The sequence below is a fragment of the Heteronotia binoei genome, chromosome 21 (genome assembly GCF_032191835.1).
Source record: "Heteronotia binoei isolate CCM8104 ecotype False Entrance Well chromosome 21, APGP_CSIRO_Hbin_v1, whole genome shotgun sequence".
In the NCBI taxonomy this organism is placed as follows: domain Eukaryota; kingdom Metazoa; phylum Chordata; class Lepidosauria; order Squamata; family Gekkonidae; genus Heteronotia; species Heteronotia binoei.
The window spans coordinates 114,350,110-114,374,163 of NC_083243.1; the positions used below are offsets into that span (position 1 = coordinate 114,350,110).

The 24,054-nt window shown below is 39.0% G+C and overlaps 1 protein-coding gene across 1 annotated transcript in view; it reads right to left on the minus strand.

Moving 5' to 3' along the window:
- The window catches only part of EHF (ETS homologous factor), a 100,738-nt gene that overhangs the window by 26,892 nt on the left and 49,792 nt on the right, over positions 1 to 24,054 (minus strand). Inside the window, exons 2-4 of the mRNA XM_060262662.1 lie at positions 20,646 to 20,745; positions 5,277 to 5,522; positions 3,883 to 3,942 (exon numbers count right to left, since the gene is read on the minus strand). Of these exons, the coding sequence (XP_060118645.1) occupies positions 3,883 to 3,942; positions 5,277 to 5,522; positions 20,646 to 20,742 (403 nt within the window). The 5' untranslated portion in view covers positions 20,743 to 20,745. The remainder of the gene's footprint in view (positions 1 to 3,882; positions 3,943 to 5,276; positions 5,523 to 20,645; positions 20,746 to 24,054) is intronic.

Here is a 24,054-nt window from a genome sequence, read left to right on the forward strand (position 1 = left end):
GTGAGGTTGGTGAGGCTGAGAGAGCTCTGAGAAAACTGTGACTGACTCAAGGTCACCCAGTCAGCTTTATGTGGAGGAGTAGGGGTATCTCTTTCATTTAAAAAGCAAGTACTTTATTATTTTATTCTAGATATTATGAATTTCTAAATAAAACAATAACAGATCTTTATGTTAATATTAAATAAATGTTTTGTACTTGATACTTTGAGCTTTATATCTCAAAATCTCAGACAAAACACAACTGGAGCACAATGAGCCATCAGAGGTTTTCACTGAGACATAATGCTTCCTAAATTGGGCTATATAATTAATATTATTAAATAAATAATAATAACTAATTGAATTCTTCAAGCCTGCATGCTCTTACCAGTGCTGTTTAATATTTATCCCACTCACTTGAATGAGATCATTTGGAATGCTGGAGTTGAAGTTGTCCAGTATAACCCCAGTCTCTTAATTGAGTCAGCAAGAGTCTGCTGAACTCCAAGGGCAGCACAATGTCCTTCAAGATCTCTTCCTTTCCATCCAGCATTATCTCTGTCTTTTCAGGGTTTCATTTAAATTTGTTTGCTCTTAGCCAATTTATTATAGCAGCCGAACAGTGAGTTAGAAACTCTACTGCATCACCAAGAAATTTGGATAAGGATAGCTGGAGTAGAGATGGGCTCAAACTGGGACAATGTAGTTTGGTTTGTGGTTTGCGGCATGCTTGGTTTGCAAACCACAAACCGTCATGAACTTTTAAGGGCCAAATGAATCAGTTTGTGAAGTTTGTAGTTCACTAGAACAGTCCCCCTGTGTGCTAGAGACACCAAACCTGCAGAGGATCTCTGGCTGACACACCTCTAAATGCCCTCCAAGTTTGGTGAGAATTGGATTTATTGGATTTATTGGATTTATTTCAGGAGAGCCAGTTTGGTGCAGTGGTTAAGTGTGCGGACTCTTATCTGGGAGAACTGGCTTTGATTCCCCACTCGTCCACTTGCACCTGCTAGCATGGCCTTGGGTCAGCCATAGCTGTGGCAGAGGTTGTCCTTGAAAGGGCAGCTGCTGTGAGAGCCCTCTCCAGCCCCACCCACCTCACAGGGTGTCTGTTGTGGGGGAGGAAGGTAAAGGAGATTGTGAGCTATATATATAAATCCAATATCTTCTTCTTCTTCTTCTTCTTCTTCTTCTTCTTCTTCTTCTTCTTCTTCTTCTTCTTCTTCTTCTTCTTCTTCTTCTTCTTCTTCTTCTTCTTCTCCAGACTTGGAGGGCTGGTAGAGGAGAGTTAGCCAGAGATCCCATGTGAGTTTGGTGTCTCAAGCTTGCACAGGATCCATTCCATATACTCTTGAATGTCCTGAACCTGTGCCTGTCAAAATGACCACCTGTCTTGTGGTCATTTTGACAAGCGTAGTGGTTCAGGATGAATCTCCAGCACTGAAACTAAAACTTTTCCCAACGGCTTGGTACAAAAGATTATGTCAGGGTGTGACTTCTTTCTAAGCTGAGGAACCTGCCTTATGTTTAACATCTGATAGGGCATGTATAGAGGAACTGAGGAATCCCTCTCTCTCTCTCTCTCTCTCTAACCCCTTGCTCATTCTAGTGATATGCTGAAAGTATTTTATTTGTTCCATTCATTTGCTTCATCATTCAGTTAATTCAGTTCAGTTCAGTTTATTATTACAGTCATTGACCAGAACATTTTAGTCATCTAGAACAACCTTAAAAGTACCTTATAAAAAGTCCCACAAAAAATTGCATGTTAAAATTTGATGACTTGAGGGTTATAACAGTAAAAAAAAGAATTTAAAAGATTATTATTCAACCCTTTAAACTATTTTAAAAAGTCATTTTAAAATTTGACCAATTTTGCACTCAGCTTACCCCGCTGTCACGTTCCTCTTCTTCACACAGCGTCCTTCGGATTTCCCACTATCTGCTCTGGAGTTGCAGCAAACATTGCGGTTTTCGCGGGGCAAACGGAAACTGGTTTTTAGCAGTTTCCATTTGCCACATGGAAACTGCAATGTTTCCTGCAGCTCCAGAGCAGATAGTGGGAAATCCTAAGGACACTGCACGGAGAAGAGGAATGTGACAACGGGGTAATATAAGTGCGAAATCGGTCTTTGTTAAAAGATTTACAGTTTGGCCTATTTGTTTTGCTTTTTGCATTGTTTATAAACTTGGGAACAGAACCTAACTACCTGTCTTGTTGTTTGGTGGTTCCTATCTGACAGAAGATAATCTAATTTGAGTTTATTTGATCTGCTGGGGAATCTTTCCAACACCGGGCTAATAATTTCCCTTCGGCTCACCGTATGAAAAGAACAATTAAGAAAAATATATGCTCCAGAGAATCTATTTCAGGCTGGGAACAGGAACAGAGCCTGAGTGCTCTGAGTCCCTTTATACCTCCCCTCTACTACCACAGATGGCAAGGACATACTCCTAGCTAAAGTAAAGGCCCTTCTAGAGTTGTGAGTGTGTGAAGGTGGACATTTTCTTTTTAATAAATGCTTTATAACTTTTGAAGCTGTTAGTGGTTTTCTGTAGCACATATACCTCCATCATCTTGGACATGCTATTTTAAAAGGAGCACCAGGAAGAAGGGGAGGAGCAGCCAGTTGGCAAGTAGCTACTCTCCCAATGGCGCACAATTAGGTAGCAGACCATGTGATAACCAGACACTGGATAGAAGGATACATAGAGGCAAGGCCTCAAAACTGAGAAGGGAAGCTTCCTGGCCCTGTGTATACCGGGAGCATGTTTTAAAATGGACTTGAGGTCTTCCAGGATACCTCCCTTCTGCTGTAGTCACAGGGTAGAGCCACCAGCTGAAGGTTATTAGTCCCTGATGCTAATGAAAGGCTGGTGGTTAGAAAAGGAGAGTCTTTTCTCCTAGTAGTGCTCTTGACTACTGGTTAAGCCAAGGAGTAGCAGTGACCTGAGGGTCAGTTCTGATGACTTTGAAACTCTGGAAGGTGGCTGGACCATTCCAGGAGGGAGTTCCTGAAGGACTCTGGTTGTTGGACTTTTTCCCATTAACCTAAGGGTGAGGCAACAGCACGCTAAAAGTTATTTAGCAAGTTACCTTCCTGCTAAATAAAATTTACTTTGTAAACTTGTTTCTGTGTCAGTGGCTTGCCAGGCATCAGTGCCTATCAGCCCCACTTTAAGAAAAGGCAAAAATCATAGCCAGCTTTGTAGAAACTGGAAATTGTTGAGCCCTTTCAGGGGGAAATTAGGGTGGGCTGGGCCCTATACAAAACCTAGCCTGGTGGCAGCAAATAGCCAACGTGCCCTGGCAATAAGTCTTAGGCTGGCCTCCCATTAGGGAGTGAGAAGGTGGTTCAGGGAACCCCTAGGCACTACACCCTGCCAGTGGGCAATTCCTACAAAGGTCAGGTAGAAGCAAAGGTTGAACACAGAGGGGGGGAAAGCCCCCCCCCACCCTGGTGTTTGGAAAACCCCGAAGAGCACAGTGGAATTGGGCCAGCAGATCCGAACAGGACTGTAAGATTTGTAAAATACCCCCCCCCCCTCATTTTTTAAGATGTGTTAAATCTGCATAGGCTTTGTATGGGGGTGAAAGGTATTTGACACTTTATTTTATGGATGATATATATTTAATAACTACTTTCATGGGCTAGTTAGTATCTAATTTTATGTTATATTTAGATTTCTATGGTTGTAAAGTATTCATTGTTAGCCACCTTGATTTTAAAAATAGTGGGATATAAATTTCTGAAATAAATTTTGATAAATAAAATACAATTTGTTAAACTGTAAATGTGGTTCTCTTCTCCACTCTAAGTAGTCTCATTTTCTTATAGATGAACATTCTCTTTCTTCATTGGTATAGCTTGTCACATCATAATATTTCATGTCACCCACCTGCTTGTTCTGTCTTAACAATGACATTGTGTGATGGGTACATTTCACTTCCACATTGACCTGCAAGAGAATATGCAACATGCAATTCAGTTTACAGAAAGAAGGGGTTTTAAGCAAGCACTCGCCTAGCCAAACCAATGAATAACTGTTGACAAATCATATTCAAATCAATGCCAGGTCTAAAAGAGATATAACAGAATGAAACAGAAAACCGATTGTATGGAGTACAGTTTCTAATTAAAAACATCTTTCCATATTGTTGTTGTTCCTGGCTGCTCAGCATACCCATGTTTATCTTGCAAATACAACTCCTTATCATGTTAAAACATTGCTCAACAAAGCAATTCTGAACACACCAGTGAATGCAATTTTCATATGGAAAACGTTTTTCAACAAAATAATTTATTCTGTTATCAACTATCCCAAGTCGTCATCATTTTCACCAAGAAGAAAATTTCAGTTTTACTAAGGTTATGTAAAAACTTTTGCAAAGTTAGAGGATAATAAAATTGAAATACTCCTATGGCCTCCCAATCAATCATACTTCTAGACATAGAGGAAACTTGCTGGGGGGAGTGAATTCTGGTCTCAGGGGATGTGGCTCCTCCCTTTGTCAGTAATTTGTGTACCCTTTCCTGATAGCATGAGACCAGTGTGGAGGTCTACATTTTACCTAAAATGGCAATGGCAGGAAAAGGATTAACACCTATTCCCAAGAAATAAGAGATCTCCATCAACCACTAGAAGTGGCTGAGGACCTCCTCAAAAAATGGAGAAACTGAGCAAAAATAGTGAAAATCATAATGAATCCCAGAGGATCCACAAAGCCACAAGAATTATTATACTATATCTAAATTTATTTTATTTTAGTTGGTAAAATGGCCATTATGACTGATGGTATGACAATTCCTGTCCATACAAACTACATCATATTAAAGAGGTGATATCTCTGCCTGCCACATGAAAGAGGTGCCATCACATACATACAGGGCTTTTTTTGTAGAAAAAGCCCAGCAGAAACTCATTTGCATATTAGGCCATACCCCTGACACCAAGCCAGCCAGAACTGCTTTCCTGCTCAAAAAAGGCCCTGCGTACCCAACTACTATTTCAGCAGCTCTGAAGACAAGGCTATGAGAAGCAATCACAATTTGATGTTCTCTATGACTGCTTTTGAGATATAATCATGAAATTTATTTCCCCTCACTACTTCTAAATTTCTCAGTTGTAGTACTTTGGTCAATGAAAGCAAACTGGCATTTACACAATGGTGCATCCTGTCCCAAGCCCTGTATATTATTATTATTATTTGTTTATTTCTATTCCGCCCCTTCCCCCTTTTGGGGGGGGGGGCTCAGAGCGGAGTACAACAATATATATTAGGAAGCATTTACCATTCCACTTTAGATGCTGAAGGTTGCTATAAAGAAGCTGTCCAGCTGTGCCCGCAGCCCGAGTGAAATCTTGCAAACTCATATTGCATAAGTGTTCTCCATTGATATCAAACTCCTGGAAAGGAATACAGGAGGCATCCAACTGGTTGGTGTCCAAGAGATGCTGGAGCCATTCCCAGACCTGGTATTTTGTCCAGTATTGAGGGTGTATTTCATGCCACTGAGTTCCAAAAAAACTGCCAGATACTGTAAGAAGAAAAGTTGAGGGGGGGTTCTTCATCACTTGTCACCAATGAAATAGGTTCCCCCCCTCAAAAAATGTGGTAAGATGATATCTGGAACCTATGCCAAGAAACAAATCTATATTCTAAGGGTGAGCATACCTTTCTGAACCTTCTGTCTCCCATCCTGACTAGGGATGGGCACAAACCAGGGAAACGGAGGTTTATTTTGGTTTGTGATGTGGTAGAATGCCCCCCCCCCCCATGCAGGCTAGAGATGCCAAACCTGGAGTAAGTCTCCAGCTGACTCTATGTGCCTCCAACTTTGGTGAAGACTGGATTCGGTGGGGGGGGGGGCTGAGTTATAGCCCCCCCCCCAAAGCAGGTGCCCCCAGGAAAGCTCACAAACCGCAAACTGGGCAATTTTCATAACAAATTTAGGTTCATGATAAGTTTTGTGCCCATCCCTAATCCTGACGACAAACCAGCAATATAAATATACAAAATCTACAGAAAGCATAGATTTTCTTTAAGGAATCAAAGTTTTAGTTACACGGGAAGTACATTTTCCCATTCAAATATAAGCCCTCTGTTGGTCAGTTCTGGTGGGTAAGCTTCTTCCTGATGCTATAATTGAAATGACATATGTGGATCCCAATGAATTGACCACTGTCTCAGCATTAGACTTGTCTCTCCCTTTCTTGTGCCTGGTGACTGTCCATCTTTTTTTATTTTTAAAATCAAAACAAGTGCTTAGCTGTTTATGCTTTTATCAGTCAATTCATTACCTTTTACATTTAAATGCCTAACTGGTTTAAAGTTTGGGGTGATTCCTGGTGACATCATTGTGGAACAGCCGATCAGTACCATGCAAAGCTGACTTCTTCAAACCTGCATAACTGGCTTTATTCACATCCTCATTTTAAAACAACTGTGTGACAAAGTACAAGCTAGGGGAGAGGAGGGTTGTTTTTGATGGTGGTTTTTGGAAAAATAAAGGCAAATGCTTCATTAGAAGTACACAGTTTTAGGTAGCTACACTTTAAAAAAAAAACCAGGAAGTTTCTGTTACTACAAGTCTATACTTTAAAACTGCTGTAGTGTCTCATGGTAGACAGGCTGTGAGAGTTTAAAATTACTTTAAAAGTGAGCTCTTGGGCCAGTTTCTTATGCAACAAAAACAGCAACAAAATTGATCCTATGATCCAGGAGCATAATGTGTTCACAGAGCCAACTCTTCCTGACATTTTGACTCCTACAGCTCCTGTGACCCCTGAATAGCCAATCTTGAGAATCAATTGATCCTCTTGGATAAATGCCTTGTTGTAACATGGGGTGCTGCAATGAGGAGGGAGAAATCAAACAAAATATTTCTTGTGTTAAAGGTAAAAGTAGTCCCCTGTGCAAGCACTAGTTGTTTCCAACTCTGGGGTGAAGTTGCATCATGACATTTTTATGGCAGACTTTTTAATGAGGTGGCTTGCTATTGCCTTCCCCAATCATCTACACTTTACCCCCAGCAAGCTGGGTACTTATTTTACAGGCCTTGGAAGGATGGAAGGCTGGGTCAACTTTGAGCTGGCTACCTGAACCCAGCTTCCACCAGGATCAAACTCGTGCTAACTCTGTCTAATTAATTAAGCCATGCCTAGAAGGATATGCTAGTTTTTATATTCTTAAATAGTCCATAATATAATAAAGTAACTCACAACCATACAAGTCAGAGTTCTCTTTGACTATGATAACAAACTCTGATAGAGTTGCCAGCCCTACCCCCACCCTGGTAACCAGCAGGGGATGTGAGTACAGTTGCCAGATCCAGGTTGGGAAACTCCTGGAGATTTGAGGAAGGAGATTAGGGAGGACAGGAACATCAGCAGGGTACAATGCCATAGAGTCTACCCTCCAAAGCATCCATTTTCTCCAGGGAAACTGATCATTGTAGTGTAGAGATTAGCTGTAATTCCAGGGGTCTCTATGTCCCACCTGGAGACTGGCATTCCTAAACTCTGAAGAGAAGCCATATTAATTTATTATGGAAAAAATAAGCTGGAATCTTATGGTGCCTTAAAGACTAATACATTTTTATTCTAGCACTAGGAATAAGATCTGTTGTGAAGAAAAATACAATGGGCTCTAGAAAGAGATTCTGGGCAAGTGAGCCCCCTTGCTGTCTTCCCACCCACCTAAGTAAAGGCATTTACTCCCGCCTCCCCACACACACACACCTCAAGGGGAGCTGATCTCTGCCATCTGGAGAGTGGTTGTAATTCTGAGTGATCTCCAGCCCTCACCTGGAGATTGGCAACAGTGGTTCCCCAGGAGGAAATGACTGATTTGGAGGGTGGAGTCTATGGAATTATACCTGTCTGAGGTCCCACCCCTCTCCAGGCTCCACCCCTCAAATCTCTAGGAATTTCCTAATCTGGAGTTGGCAAGTGCTAATTCACACTGGCTGTCATAGAGGGGCTGCTGCTGAACAGGAGCAAGCAGCCAGACCTAGTTAAGTCATGCTAATCAGGTGGCATCAAGTCACTCAGAGAGTGCTGCCAGGCCTACGGTAGCCAACCTCCAGGTGGAGCCTGAAGATCTCCTGGGATCATAACTGAACTCCAGACAACAGATCTCTCTTCCCCTGTAGAAAAGAACTGTTTTGGAATGTGGACTCTATGTCATTATATTCAGCTGAGGGCTCTTCCTTTACTGCCTAGCAACAGCCTCTGGCTAGCAGCTTCTGCAGTGGGCCAATCCTCATCTTTCCTGGGGTGAGGTCGAGGGGAGGAGGGAGGGAGGGACAGGAAAGAGGTGCCCACCATGGCCCCTGAGGAAAAGCTTTGTGAGACTGCAGTAGAGTGGCAGCCCTTTCTGAGGCCAGTTGATGGAGAGGACACAGAGAAGCATCAAAGATGTGTCTGTTTCTGAGGTAAGACTGTTTTGATGGTTTGTTCAGTGTTCCTGGGTCTGCAGTAGGCAGGGGACAGGAGAGGCAGTCAGTGGGAACCTAGAGGTGGTGACTGATGCATGATAGGTCAATAGTTCATTGAGTGCACCCGTCAGCCAATGGGAACACTCCATTTGGCCACCACCATTAGGGAATTATTACCTATTATAAGGTTTCATGGACTCGTGTACACTGAGCATCTGATGAAGAGAGTCCACTCCATAAAAATTTACACTAATTTTTTTTTTGGGGGGGGGGGTGTTAAGTGAGTTTTTAAGCTACTACAAAACTCCCGTTTGTTTTTTTCTGGTCATGTGTTAATCCACAGGCAGGATGTTTTCTTCCTGTCCTGCTGTGTATTGGCCTACCCTTCTGGACTACTGTTCAGATTACTGAGAACATATACATAGAAGTTTTTGTACTATCAGTATAAATGCTAGTCATTATCTTGATTACTTAGATTTAACACAAACACTGTTATTAACTATAATCCTTGATAAGATTTGAAGAGCCAGTGCAGTGTAATGGTTAGTGAGTTGAACCACAACCAGGAAAACATAGTTCAAATCCCCATTTGCTATCAAATTCACTAGTTAATTGTGACACAATCACTTCTAGCACATGAGCACATGGAGCTGCCTTATACTGAATCAGATCATTGGTCCAGCAAGGATTGTATTAACTACTCAGACTGGCAGCAGCTCTTCAGGGTCTCAGGCTGAGTTCTTTCACATCACCTGATACTTTTAACTGGAGATGCTGGAGACTGAACCTGCATGGCAAGCAGATGCTCTACCACTGAGCCATAGCCCCTCCTGTGAGGATAAAACTGAAGAAAGGAGATCTATGTATGCTGCTCCAAGATCCTTGGATGAAGAGTAGGATAAAAATACATGATAGAAAAGTGGGGCAGAAATCAATAATATATTAAAATAGCAATTTGCAAATATTAATAGCTCCACATGCTATTGTAGAAGAGAGTATTCACCAATGCAAGCGGAGCAGCACTAGAATAAGGCAGGTTCTGTGCACCCCCTCTCACTGCAGCCTATTGTGACCATATAGTTGTGCTCCTGTAGGAACAGTGTGGAGAGCAAATCAGGAGTCTGCAGCAGCGAGGAGGAATCAGCCAAAATATGAAGAAAAGGCCATCGTTGCCTGGAAAGATGCACAAAAGAGCCAGTTTGGTGTAGCAGCAAGCCTTTGAATTGTCGGCTTGTAGAAAAGCAACTTATTGTGAAATGCAGCCAATATTAGCTAGCAACACGTTGAGAGAACATCTACATCCTTGAACTGACCTTTTTTGGATGAGAACTAGGTCCAACAGAAATGGAAGCATTGGATGCTTAAAAGGAATTTGGACTTTAAAGTTCCATCCATTATTAGAATTTGGATTTTGGCTTCTGTGGACTATTGGTTCTGCCATTTACCTTGAACCTGTTCACATTTGTGAATATTGTATTGTATATTTTTGGAGCATTCCATGTCCTGTAGTCATGTTTGAACATGAATAGAGATGATTGATTATTTGTAATTGAAGTTCTATTTGGAATTCATACAGTTGTTTTTGTATTCCATTGTACTTATACCGTATGACCACTTATGATAATTATATTGCCGATTTTGCGAATTAGGCAGATCATGAGAAGGAGGGCAGGAAGAGTTGCATCCAGTGTTCCCTTTAAGCTGAGTTAATGTGAGCTAGCTCACAATTTTTTAGCCTTCAGCTCACACATTTTTGTCTCAGCTCAGGAAAAATGGCCCCAGAGCAAACTAATCTATGCAGCTCACAACTTTAATGCCAGTAGCTCACAAAGTAGAATTTTTGCTCACAAGACACCAGAGCTTAGAGGGAACATTTGTTGCATCAATGCTTAGTTCCTGTAGCCCTTTCTTACATACCCAGGGAAATGATGATTGACACTTCAGGGTCAGTCAGCAATTTTTCTCCAGGCCAGTTTAGCAAGGGATCCTGGAGGTTTTTGCCATCTTCTGGGCATGGAGCAGGGTTCACTGGGGATGTTTGTGTGTTTGTTGGGGGGGGTGGTATTTGTGAAGTTCCTGCATTGTACAGGGGGTTGGACTAGATGACCCTGGAAGCCAACTCTATTATTTTATTATTCTATGGTTCTATGATTCATTATGGTTAGTCACACTAAAGAGAGAGCCAGTTTGTTGTAGTGGTTAAGTGCACGGACTCTTATCTGGGAGAATTGGGTTTGATTCCCCACTCCTCCACTTGCAGCTGCTGGAATGGCCTTGGGTCAGCCATAGCTCTCACAGGAGTTGTCTTGAAAGGGCAGCTTTCTGTGAGAGCTCTCTCAGCCCCAACTACCTCACAGGGTGTCTGTTGTGGTGGGGGGAGTGGAAGGTAAAAGGAGATTGTGTCCACTCTAAGAGTCTGAGATTCAGAGTATAGGGCAGGATACAAATCCAATATCATCACCTTCTTCTTCTTCCCTACAGAATCTATTACAAGAGGATTTAGGAAGAAGTACTTTTATTTGGATATTGGAGCCAACCAATGTATTGCTTCAAAAAGCTCTTTTGCCCTTGATCTACATGATTTTAGTGGATGGTTTGATCTGGGATTACAAATCCATTTCTATTTAAAGTGTCATGAGCCCTGACAAGGAGGAGCTGGAAGAGTTAACAGACCTGGAAGTGTTGCCAGGCAGTTCTTCAGCTGAACAAACAGCAGCTGGCCCATCAATCACTCTCCAGGCACCAGTGTCAGCTGCTGACAATCAATCTCCTCCAAGTTCTCCTCCTCCCATCTCAAGAGTTCGAAGCAGGCTCCAGAAAGAACTTTCAGAGTGAAGACATGAGGCACGCTAATGCTTCAGGTCTCTCAGCCCTGAGTTCTAGCAGAGTCACTGCCACCCAGGGAGCAGGTTGATTGAGACTCCCATATAGCTTCCACCCAGGACCTGGTAACCTTGTGGAAGCAACAATATTCTATGGCTTGCAGCCACGCTCCTTCCTGATCCTGACCTGCTTGATTTCCTTGGCACTCTGACCTTTTGGCTTTTGGACATGGACTTCTGATTCCGGTTTGTGATTCTGCATAGGTGACTTGGCTCCTGCTTGACTTCCTGGACTTTGACCTTGGACTGGCTTTGGACTCCTGCCTGCCTGCACCCTGATAACATGACATAAAGCTGCAAGCAAGCTCGAGAAGATAAAAGTTTGAGATCCTCCCAAGCAAAATTTCCCTGCTCCTTTAAAAAAAAGACATCTATGGTTGCCAACTTCAGTTGGGAAATTCCTTGAGATTTTGAGAGGTTGGAGTTTCAGATGGGGAAAGAACTCAGCATAGATGTGATGGTACAGTCTGCCCTCCAAAGGTGCCATTTCCTCCAGGGGAACTGAACTCTGTAGTCTTGGGAGCTGTTGTAATTCTGGAGAACACCAGGCTCCACCTGATAGCTGGCAACCCTACAACCTCATACAAATGGAAATAACCATTTTTTCAATGAAACTTCACAAATGAAACTACACAAAATTCATTAGTAAGAGCAAACTTCACCACAAATACCTGCCATAGGTGTGTTAAGGAAAAGAGTTTTGATTTTCTAAAATAATAATTAGTTATTTTAGACTAGCAAATGTTGATTTTGTGAAAAATAGCACCATACAAGTAAATTGTAGGAAGAAATTGATCAATAGTTTTTTTTCAAACAATTTTTATTAGTAACATATGGCAATATATTCAATTTCCTATATCATTAATAACTACTTTTTTTAATCCCATATATTACTTTCTACCTCCCCCTCCCCCCTTTACTTGACCCCCACCGGTGTACTAAATTCAAAACATCATTTTAAAAGGTACCCCTAATTAATAAGAACCAAAGTTCATATCTTCCCCCCACTTATACTTAATCATTATCAAAGATTGTCCAATGTCCTTTTATTTTCCATTATTTTCTATGTATCTTCTGAACTTCTTTCACTCCATCTTAAATCCTTCTAAATCATAGTCTCTTAAAGTTCTTGTTAGCTTTGTCGGTGCGTGTGTGTGCAGAGTGAGAAATGAGATATGTACAATAATGAGCTCCGGTAAGGAAGTGATCCAGACACCTGCACCTAGTATTAAAACAGTGTATTTACAAGCTATATACAAAGTAGTTACTAGTGCAGTGACAAACATCAACCTCAGCGACAAAGTGCTCCGCCAGCATCTATCTCTCCAGTGAGAGGACTATGCACAGGTAATGCAGTCCTTATATATGTACATCAGCCAATCAAGGCAGTCCATAATCTTGCTGACTCCAGCAGGTACTTTCCTCTTGTCCTTAACCAGCCAGAACCGGCTTGCTGACAAGGCCACTGTGACCTGACCTGTCAGTTAGATCTCCTGCTGGCACGTTGCACCTGTCATGCTGTGTAAAGGAGGACTAATATCAACAAGCTTATCCATTTCACTCCATAACTTTAACAATCCAATCCCATTTGTCTCGTATTTTTTCTTGCTTCCACAACTGCACATACAATGTCCTAGCAGCTGAGAGCAAGTATCAGATTAAAGTTCTGTCTTCTTTTGGAAATTTTTCCATTTGTAATCCTAACAGAAAAGTCTCTGCAACTTTGTTAAATTCATATCTCAAGATCTTAGAAATCTCTTGCTGAATCATCTGCCAAAACATTTTAGCTCTTTTACAAGTCCACCACATATGGTAGAAAGAACCTTCATACTTTTTACATTTCCAACATCTGTCTGACATCTTGTTATTCATCTTTGCCAATTTTTTAGGAGTTATATACCATCTGTATATCATTTTAAAACAATTTTCTTTGATATTCTGGCATGTTGAGAGTTTCATAGAGTTCTTCCACAAATATTCCCAAGTTTCCATCTGTATTTCTTTATTTACATTAATTGCCCATTTAATCATTTGAGATTTTACTACTTCATCTTCTGTAGACCATTGTAAAAGTAATTTATATACTTTTGAAATTAATTTATCATTGTCTCCAAGCAGAACTTTTCCCATTTCTGTTTGCTCCTTCCTTATTCCTTCAGTTTTAATATCATTCTCCACCAAGCTCTTTATTTGTTGCATTTGAAACCAATCATATTTATTATTCAACTCTTCAGCAGTTTTCAGTTCTATTTTGCCACTTTGTATTTTTAACAATTGACTATATGACAACTACTTTTCTTCCCCTATCTCAGCTGTTATTTTGATTACATCCGCCGGTACTATCCATAACGGTCTTCTCTCATCTCCATACTTCTTATATTTCATCCATGTACTTAACAAATTATTTCTTATATAATGGTGAGAGAAAAAACCGTCCATCTTCTTTTTTTCATAATACAAATATGCGTGCCAGCCAAATTTATTTCCGTGACCTTCCAACACTAAAAGTTTTCTGTTTAACAGCGTTATCCATTCTTTTATCCACACTAAGCAAACTGCTTCCTGATATAATCTTAGATTCGGTAGTTGAAATCCACCTCTCTCTTTTGCACCTGTAAAAATTTTCATTTTAATCCTTGTATTCTTCTCGACCCACACAAATTCTGAAATTTTTCTTTGCCATTTATCAAATTAAGAACATAAGAACATAAGAGAAGCCATGTTAGATCAGGCCAATGGCCCATCCAGTCCAACATTCTGTGTCACACAGCAGCCATATATATACACACACACACACACACACACACACACACTGTGGCTAATAGCCACTGATGGACCTGTGTTCCATATTTTTATCTAAACCCCTCTTGAAGGTGGCTATGCTTGTGGCCGCCACCACCTCCTGTAGCAGTGAATTCCACATGTTAATCACCCTTTGGGTGAAGAAGTACTTCCTTTTATCCGTTTTAACCTGTCTGCTCAGCAATTTTTTACTAAATTGTTTACTATCCTTCACGATAGGAATAGTTTGAAACAAATGCATTATCCTTGGTAGAATATTCATTTTAATTGCAGCTATTCTACCCAACAATGACAAATTAAGCTTGTTCCATTTTAACATATCTTCATCTATTTTATGCCATAACTTCTCATAATTATTTTTGAACAGATCAATATACTTCATTGTTATCTCCACCCCCAAATATTTTACCTTTGAGATGACTTCGCAGCCCGTTAGTTTCTGCAATTCTTGTTGTTTATTTATCTGCATATTTTTACACAGAATTTTGGATTTTTCTCTATTAATACAAAGTCCCGCCAACTCCCCATATTCTTGTATTTTAGCTAACAACAAAGGTGTAACTTGTATGGGGTTTTCATTTATAAACATTATATCATCAGCAAAAGTTCTGTATTTGTAAGTAAATCCTTTTATTCTTACTCCTTCTATATCTTTTTCTTCTTGGATCTGCATCACTAATATTTCAAGAGTCATTATAAACAACAATGGTGAAAGTGGACAACCTTGTCTAGTACCTTTGCTGATTTTCATATCTCCTGTAAGATCTGCATTTATAAATAACTTTGCGCTTTGTTCAGAATATATTGCTTTTATCATTCTTATAAAGCTTTCTCCAAGCTCCATTTTTTCCATTACTGCAAACATAAAGTCCCAGTTTAAATTGTCAAATGGTTTCTCTGCATCTGCAAAGAATAATGCTACTTCTTTTTCTGGATGTCTTTCATAATATTCTACAATATTTACAACAATTCTAATATTGTCTCTTATTTGCCTTTTGGGTAGAAAACCTGCTTGATCTTCCTTTATAAAATTTATCAAAGGCTGTTTAAGCCGTTCTGCCAGGATTCTTGTATAAATTTTATAGTCGTTATTTAATAGCGAAATTGGTCTATAATTTTTTACATTCGTGACATCTCTATCTTTTTTAGATATCAATGAAATAACAGCTTCCTTCCATGTGTTTGGTATTTTCCCTTTCATTCTTATCGTATTCATCAACTTCTGCAACTTTGGTATTAATTCCTCTTTGAAGATTTTAAAAAAATTTAGTTGTATATCCATCTGGCCCAGGTGCTTTTCCATTTTTCATTGTGTTGATTGCTGCTTCAATTTCTATTTTTTCAATTGGATCATTCAATTTTTTTTTCATATATTCAGTTAAGGGCTCTATTTTTACCTTTTGTAAATATTCATCCATCTTCTCCTTTATTTTAACACCTTTAAATAATTTGGCATAATACTTAAAAATTCTCTTTTATTCCCTCTTGGGTAACCACTTCTCTTCCAGCTACCACAATTTTATTAATAATTTTACTTTCCCTCTTTTTTTTCAATTGCCAAGCCAAATACTTTCCCGGTTTATTTGCTCCCTCAAAGGTTTTCTGCTGCAATCTTTTCAAACTCCATTCCACTTCTTTATTTAACAAATGTCTCATTTGAGTATGTAATATTGTAATTTCCCTTATAATTTTCTTTTTCCCTGGCCTTTTTCTTAACTCCCCTTCTTTTTTCTTTATCTCATTTTGAATGTCCAACATCTGTTTCTCTTTTACTCTTTTGTCCTTATTATTCAAAGTAATCAACATTCCTCTCATTACTGCTTTATAAGCATCCCAGACCATCTGGAAATCTATGTCCTCTTTGTCATTCATTTGGAAAAAGGCTTTAGTTTCATTTTCTAGGTATGTCACTGTTTCTTTATTCTGTAGCAAATCTTCATTCAATCTCCATCTTCTCAACTTCTTGGACAATTTTGTAATCCACATTATTGGGTTATCCACATTATTGGGTTATGGTCAGCCCCAATTTTAGGTAAAATCTCTATTTTCCTTGTTATAAGACCTAAATCTTTAGTTCCCCACAACATGTCAATTCTAGAAAAAGTTTTATGTCTTGCTGAAAAAAAAGTATAGTCCCAAACTTCAGGGTTAAATTTCCTCCATATATCTTCTAGATTTTCTTGTTTAACCAATTCAAAAAAAGACTTTGGTAATTTTCCTTCTTTACTGTTGTTTTTTTTCCCTCCAGACCTGTCCAATGAGTTCTTAACTGTTCCATTAAAATCTCCCATTATCAAAACTTGATCATAGGTCAGTTCATCAAGCTATTGTATAATGTCTTTTAAAAAAGTATCCTTTGCACCATTAGGCACATACAGTCCCAATAGCAAAGTTTTCTTTCCATTTAATATTGTTTCTACTGCTATAAATCTCCCATCTTTATCTTTAAACACTAATTTTGGCTCCAATTCTTGTTTAATATAAAAAAATCATTCCCCTTTTCTTCTGTTCAGCCAATGAAAAAAATTCTAGTCCCAATTGTTTATTCCATAAAAAATTGTAATCCTTTTGTTTAATATGCACTTCTTGTAAGCAAATTATATTACAGTTTTGTTTCTTAATCCAATGAAATGTTGCCCTTCTTTTCTGTGGTGAATTTAGTCCATTTACATTCCAAGACAATAATTTGTAATCCATCATGATGCAAATTCTTTATTTTCTTCATAAAATCTATGCATTTCCTGTGCATTTGTAATTGTGATTCTTTTCCCCTGAAGTTTGAAGCTCAGACCTTCAGGTATTATCCATCTAAATCTTATTCCATTATCTCTTAATTTTTCTGTCAATTTTTATATTTTTTTCTATCATTTATCACTTGCCTTGGCAACTCCTTCATAATTCTTACTCTACTGTCCCCCACTATCAATGTCTTTTCAAAGTTTTTATTCATGATCCTTTCCACCATTTCCTTTGTCATAAATCTTATAACATCTCTTGGTAAGTTATTTTTCTTGGCATAAAGTGAGTTCACTATATGTATATAGTCATACATGTTTTTAGTCTCTTCAGGATCTCCCTCTAAAAATTCTGCAAATATTTTTATTATATATTCTTTTAGATCACCATCTTCCTTTTCAGGTACTCCTCTCATACGTATCTGAGTCTCCATCAGTTTGCAGTTTGCAGTTTGCAGTCATGGATTGTCACTTTTTCTTGCATTTTCAACAAGGTGTAATCATATACTTTCATTCTGCCTTCTACCTCCTGCACTTTCTTAGATGTTTCCTTAGTTTCCTTTCTGAGATCCTCCATATCTTTTTTAATCTCTTAAATAATTTCTTTTTTTGATTCAGTTATCATCTCTCTCATACCTCTCATCATTCTGGCCTCCATTGCTTCTAATTGGTCCTGGGTTGAAGTTGAATCCAGCGAAGACAGAGGTCCTTTGCGTGGGTCACGGCGCTCTGGGAGGGGAAATAGCTCTCCCAACTTTCGACGGCGCACCATTGGAACCAGCGCGCCAGGTAAAAAGTCTGGGTGTTTTACTGGAGCCTTCATTATCAATGGAGGCCCAGATAGCAGCCACTGCCAAGTCAGCATTCTTCCATCTGAAGCGGGCAAGGCAGTTGGCCCCCTTCCTGGAACGCCGCGACCTCGCAAAAGTGATCCATGCAACTGTCACCTCAAGATTGGACTACTGTAATGCCCTCTACTTGGGGCTACCTCTGTGCCGGACCCGGAAGTTACAGCTGGTGCAGAACGCGTCGGCCAGGCTACTATTGGGGCTCTCGAAATGGGAGCACATACGGCCGGGGCTGCGCGGACTGCACTGGCTACCAATTATCTACCGAGTCCAGTACAAAGTGTTGGTTATCACCTTTAAATCCCTATATGGCCGAGGACCAGCCTACCTAAGGGACCGTCTCTCCCCATATGAACCCCAGAGGGCACTGAGGTCAGTGGGTAAAAACGAAATGACCATCCCTGGGCCGAGAGAGGTCAAACTCCAAAACACCAGAGTACGGGCCTTTTCAGTTGCAGCACCTGCACTGTGGAACCAGCTTCCGGAGGAAGTGTGGGCCCTGTGGAACCTCGACCAGTTCCGCAGGGCCTGCAAGACCGCTCTTTTTAGACAAGCCTATAATGACACTGACTGCTGAGTTGCCTGGTACAAAGAACCGCCATCTATAAGATTATCTAAACTGGCAGAACCAGCGCCATAACAGTTTTATTGCTGCCAGATATATATATATATATATATATATATATATATATATATATATATATATATATATATATATATATATATATATATATATATATATATATATATATATATATATTGTAACGTGAATTATGTATTTTAACTTAACTGACTGTTTTTTATATGTTTAATTTTAATTGTTAAATTTAAAGTTTTATTATTTATGTTAATGTGTAAGTTGTTGTTAGCCGCCCTGAGCCGCCTAGGCAGGGAGGGCGGGATAGAAATAAAAGTTATTATTATTATTATTATTATTATTATTATTATTATTATTATGAAGTAGCCCTTGTACAGGGTTGCTTGTGTTCTGACATTTAAAAAACAGCAAAAATTTAGACCTCACCAAATTCAAATTCAACTATCAGATTCAAAAAAATAGGACTTGCCTTTTATAATAAGCCTAATTTCGCCATCCTCCAAGCTCCCAAAGTCAAGATATTTATTTTTAAAGTCTTTAAATGTTTCAAAATGGCGGTCATGACTTTTTGCTGCTCCTTACAGTTTTTTCCCCTTTTAAAAACTTCTAAAGTCCACACACATAATATGTCCAATAATACTTATCTTCTTGTCCTCTTCTAAGTTAATTCCAACAATTTTTAATGTCCCGAACACTTTAAAAACTTTATTTTAATTTTGACCTCTAAGCAATAGCCACCGCTATTTCTCAATGGTGTTATATTCCTAGAGTAGGTTTTCCATCCACTACTTCCTGGTTTACTTGCCACGAAGTCTCATTCACACTAGTAAGGAGATCTCACGATACTTGACGTACTTCCTGTTTTGCTTGAATATGCTGCAGGTCTGTGACGATGGTGCTCTTTTTTCAAAACCGCAAGTAGACCAAACAATAAATTCCTTTCCACTTTTTAGCACTGTCCTTTATATTTACAAAGTCCAAATTTCACCTCTTTTCCCCTTCTTCCAAGCTTTGTAGATTTTCATTTCTCACCTTTTAAATTTACTCCATTAAATTGTAAATAGTCCCAGAGTGAAAGATAGTAATCTGTACCTTCTCTTCCAATTATCTAAGTTTCCACCGTTCTTGTGTAGCTTTAGATGTTTAGCAATGTCAAAGAAGGTTAGGATTCTGTCGAGCTTATGTCAAATAAATGACTCTGAAAACTTCTGCAGATGATGAAAATGCAACTCTTTCCGGAGACCCCTCAAAGCCTCAAAAGAGCTCCCCTCCCCAAGACTACCTTTTAGCCAAGGTAAATCTCCTCAGAGTTTCCTGTGCATATCTTGGACTAATCTCTGACTGAGAAAAGTAGGCAGTAGGCATTAATTTGCCTTCCACTACCCCAAACAGAAGTTCCAGCCTGCTCCCGTTATGAGAAGCAGCTCAGCTCAACATTTTCCTCCCCCGGAAGTTCGAAATTGATCAATAGTGACCAGATTTTAACTCAATGCTGCAAAAATCTTTACAGTTTGGAAAATATTTTTTAAAGACAAATTGAGTACATTTATAGGTTCACAGCCTTCATACTATCACAATTCTAGATGGAGAGATAGATGCAACTGACTTTAATTGCTAATCCTTTAATGAGATGGTCTGTTATGAGGTTTCAATGATCTAACAATCCAGTGAATACTTCATTCAACTGCCAAACTATCTAATTTCTGGAAATAAGCAACTTTCTTATTTTTTAATGCAATGACAATTGACTACAAGAACTGGAATGGAGAGTTTCAAGTTGTAGAGGTGATCTCCCAAATACCAGGGTCAAATTAGAATATGATGTGCATTTGGGTGCAATTTGAGTAATTATTGCTGCTAATAGTATAATTTTTGAAAGCAATTTTATGTAAAAGAGAACTTAAGGGAAACAATGAGGCAGTGGTCTTGAATAGATTCCAGTGAATTACAAGGTTTTATGAATATACTGAATTTCTATTCTATTTATTTATTTATTGTACTTTAGTTATAAATGTACTGGAATTCATAATTCTGTGACATTCTACCAATAATTCCAGAAGAGTAACCATGTTATTTTTGTTGCAACAAAAATAATCTGGAGTCTATTGGCACAATAAATGTTTATACAGTTTTAGTCTAGCATAAACCTTTGTGGAATAGAGTACAGAATCCACCCCATTAAAAAAATGCTGGAATAAAATTTTGAAATATTCAAAGTGCCACTACATTCCTATCTATTTCAACAACAAAGTATAAAACTGATCGGCTGTTTTTCCAAACAGGGTGGGCAAGAGAAATAAATACAACTCCCAAATGTAGACACAGATCAGAGATCACTGTTGGTAAATTCTTCCTACCATTACATGTGGGATATCCATCTGTCCAGGATGGCTGTTCATGGAGAAGACTTGTGACGGAATTAAGACTCATTCTGCCAGTTCCTTCTAAAATCATGATCTGTAAATAAATCAAAGAGCTTACTTAGCTTGCACTTCTTTTTCCAGAAAAGCTGGTAATGTCCAATTAATACTGAAACAAACAATGCAAAATGAGAAGACACAATCCAGGTTAAGAACACGTCATTGCAGCCCCTTTTTGGTTGAAATAAAATCACCTTGTTGCACATGCTTGATTTTCACAAGGCAAGTTTTAACATCACTCATCCATAAAAGAACAATGTGTGATGGAAAATGAAGTGAAATAGAAATGCTTGCTTCCTGAATCTCTAGTGTGTGGAAGTTTTTTACCATACCATACCAAACCTTTAATGGCATAATAGATTCAGATAAAAATACACAGAATATAAAAATTTAAACATTGGAGATAAAATCAAAATGAAACCAAGCTTACAGATGCATTCAAACATGGTCAGAATTAAATTTAAGGATGTCAGCCAGAAATTTTGCCACAGCCTCACTAACCACCCCCTCAGTATCACTCAATAAATAATAACAGGGTGGTAGAATAGACAAATCTGGGGAAAAAGAAAGCTTGCCAAATAAATCTTTGCGGAGGTTGTGGTAAAAAGAACAATCAAGCAATATATGCTGGATTGAGGCAGGAGTATTCGCTCCACAGGAGCAAAGTCTGTCGGCTAAAGGGACTCGCTGATATCTCCCTTGTAAAACTTTGGAGGGAAATGCATTTAGTCTAGCCAACATAAATGCCCTGCGATGACTTGGAGTGGTTAAGTCTGATAATTGGGCATTTTGCCACAGAAAGCATAGAGACCTAAAGAAGCTGGAGAGCAAAAATAAGGGTCAGTTGGCCGTAATTTCGTTTCCTCCGATTCCCACAGTCTCAATTTAATACATCTGAAGATATATGACTCATCAGAGGTAGAAAAATCATCTACCTCTAACCCCAATTGATTGAGTTTGGACAGAAGCACTGCTGTCCAGGATGAAATATATGGGTCTCTTTTCATACAATCAAAAAGGCTGTTGGGATCTGTTCTAAAGTGAATTTTGAGCCAGAATTTAAACACTGCAATCCAGGCTTTTGTCTCCACCAAAGACTGACCCACTTCAGAGCAGAGAGCAAAGTAGGACACACATTTTGGCAAACCAAGAATTTGTCTAAAGAATGAGGCTTGAATGCCCTCCACTTTCCTGGTAAAAGCTGAGATCCATATAGGGATACCATAGAGAGTTTGGGTAAGCGTTTTGGTTTTGAACACTTTAATAGCTGCTGGAACTAATTGGTTGCCCCTTGCAAAGAAAAACTGTTTAATTTGAGCAGCTCAACATTTAGCCAAGTTGACGGTGTTGTTACGATGTGAAACCCAGCTTAACTTGTGATTAAAAGTGATCCCCAAGTATTTAAAAAATTTTGTTTGCTCAACTGTTGAGTTGCCAATAAACCATCTCTGTGGGCGCCAGCAATTTGAAAAGACAACTACTTTAGATTTGGCATAGTTGATAGAAAGTGAATTACAATTACAGTAGTCATAAAAGACATTCAAATACCTTTGCAGGCCCACTCTTGTACAAGAGAGGATGGTAGTGTCATCGGCATAAAGTAATAAGGGGACCGCTCGGCCTGCAAGTTTAGGCAGATGACCGTTAATAAGGTTCAAAAATTGTTCCAGGTCAGTTAAAAATAAATTTAAAAGATGCAGGGCCAGCACGTGGAAGTTTTTTAAAAGTGCATTTTCTCATTATTTCCTTGGATTAGTGTTTTAAATGAAAATGCTAGTTAATTTATTTTCTGTAGTATTTAAAAATCCTAGAACCATACCTTTTAAAACTAATATGGCACATAACAACACTGTTCATTCACATTAGATTATCATGGAATCCTTACTTCTTCAGGGAGAGGGGGACCCAACACAAAAACATTGCAACGTTGGAGTAAACAGCCTTTAAAGAAAGTTCTCAACTGGCATGCTTTCACTTAAAATATTTTATTATCTTTTGGAATGAATAATTATGGTAAACAATATTAATATTATGTCAACATAAAATAATTCAGGCTTCCAAAGATTGTTAAATATTAATGATGAACAAAAAGTAAGCAATGGCTTATTTCCATTAATAAGCCATTTCTGAAGCCCTATTGTCATTTCAAACTGTGCTGGTTTCTTTCCCTGCCTCTTCTCAGTGTGTGCATGTTATCACCCTCTGAATATTTTAAAAATATTCTTATATTAGCACCATAGTTCCCTCTAAACTGTGTGAGGGGGTTCTGGTGCACAGAATTTTAACAGGCAGCTCAAGGATTCTTGCTTCAGATCACAACTCCACTGGAAGCATTGGAGGATGGTGGCACCTCCTTCTGGGGACCATAGAATTGGACTCCCTGGCACAATCTTTTTGAAACTTGGGAAAGTTTAGCCAAGAAGGACCTGGGGAGGTTTGCCAAGAAGTACCTGTCAACCCACTGGATTGTTAACAGATCTTTATGTGATAAAGACCTCTTATCTTTCCATTTTATAGACTTAAATAAAAAGCTTGCATTTACAACTCAATATTTTCAGATTCTCTTGCATTTATGTGTGTGTGCATGCTCTCAGTGCAATCCAGATCTGATGACAATCCAGTGTGCTTGGAGGGGTTACCAGTCCTTCTTGGCTAAAGTTGGAGGTGGGGTGGAGAGTAGGGTTGCTAGCTTCTGGCAGGGAAACCTATGGAGATTTGGGAATGGAGCATCCAGTTACTAAAACAAGTCTGCCTTAAATGGCAGAAAAATTCCTTTAGTAACCAGTTACTATAATGGAATAGATAGGCTATGTGAAAAGGGCCATTATGACAAATGAAGGAGGCAGACAAAAGCAATACAATGTTGAACTGTTTTCTGAACTTTATCAAACCATGTTTTTACCTGGAAGTAAAACTCACTGAACATAGTGGGATTTATTTGTGAGTAGAGATGTACTCTGCAATTCTGCCTGTTAGAATTGTGCTGTAAATTATTCTGCAGTACTCAACATATACTCAACATTTCTGCAGCACTCAACATTTTATCTCAGGCTGCTAAATAGACAGACAGACAGATGGATAGATAGATGATATTTAATTATTGTTATTTTATAACTGTTATATGACATTAGAGATGTACTGGAGTATTGGAGAATTAGACTGCACATTTACTACAGTTCATTAAATTCCTCTGCCAGTCTCATGGAGATGTAAAACACTTAGTTGGCTCAGTCAAACAATACTAAGAGATTACAACAAAACACATCTTCAGGTTTCCCCTCCATTTATTTCTTTTAATTATCAAACCAACTAATTATCAAACCAATTATTATCAAACCAAAGCTCC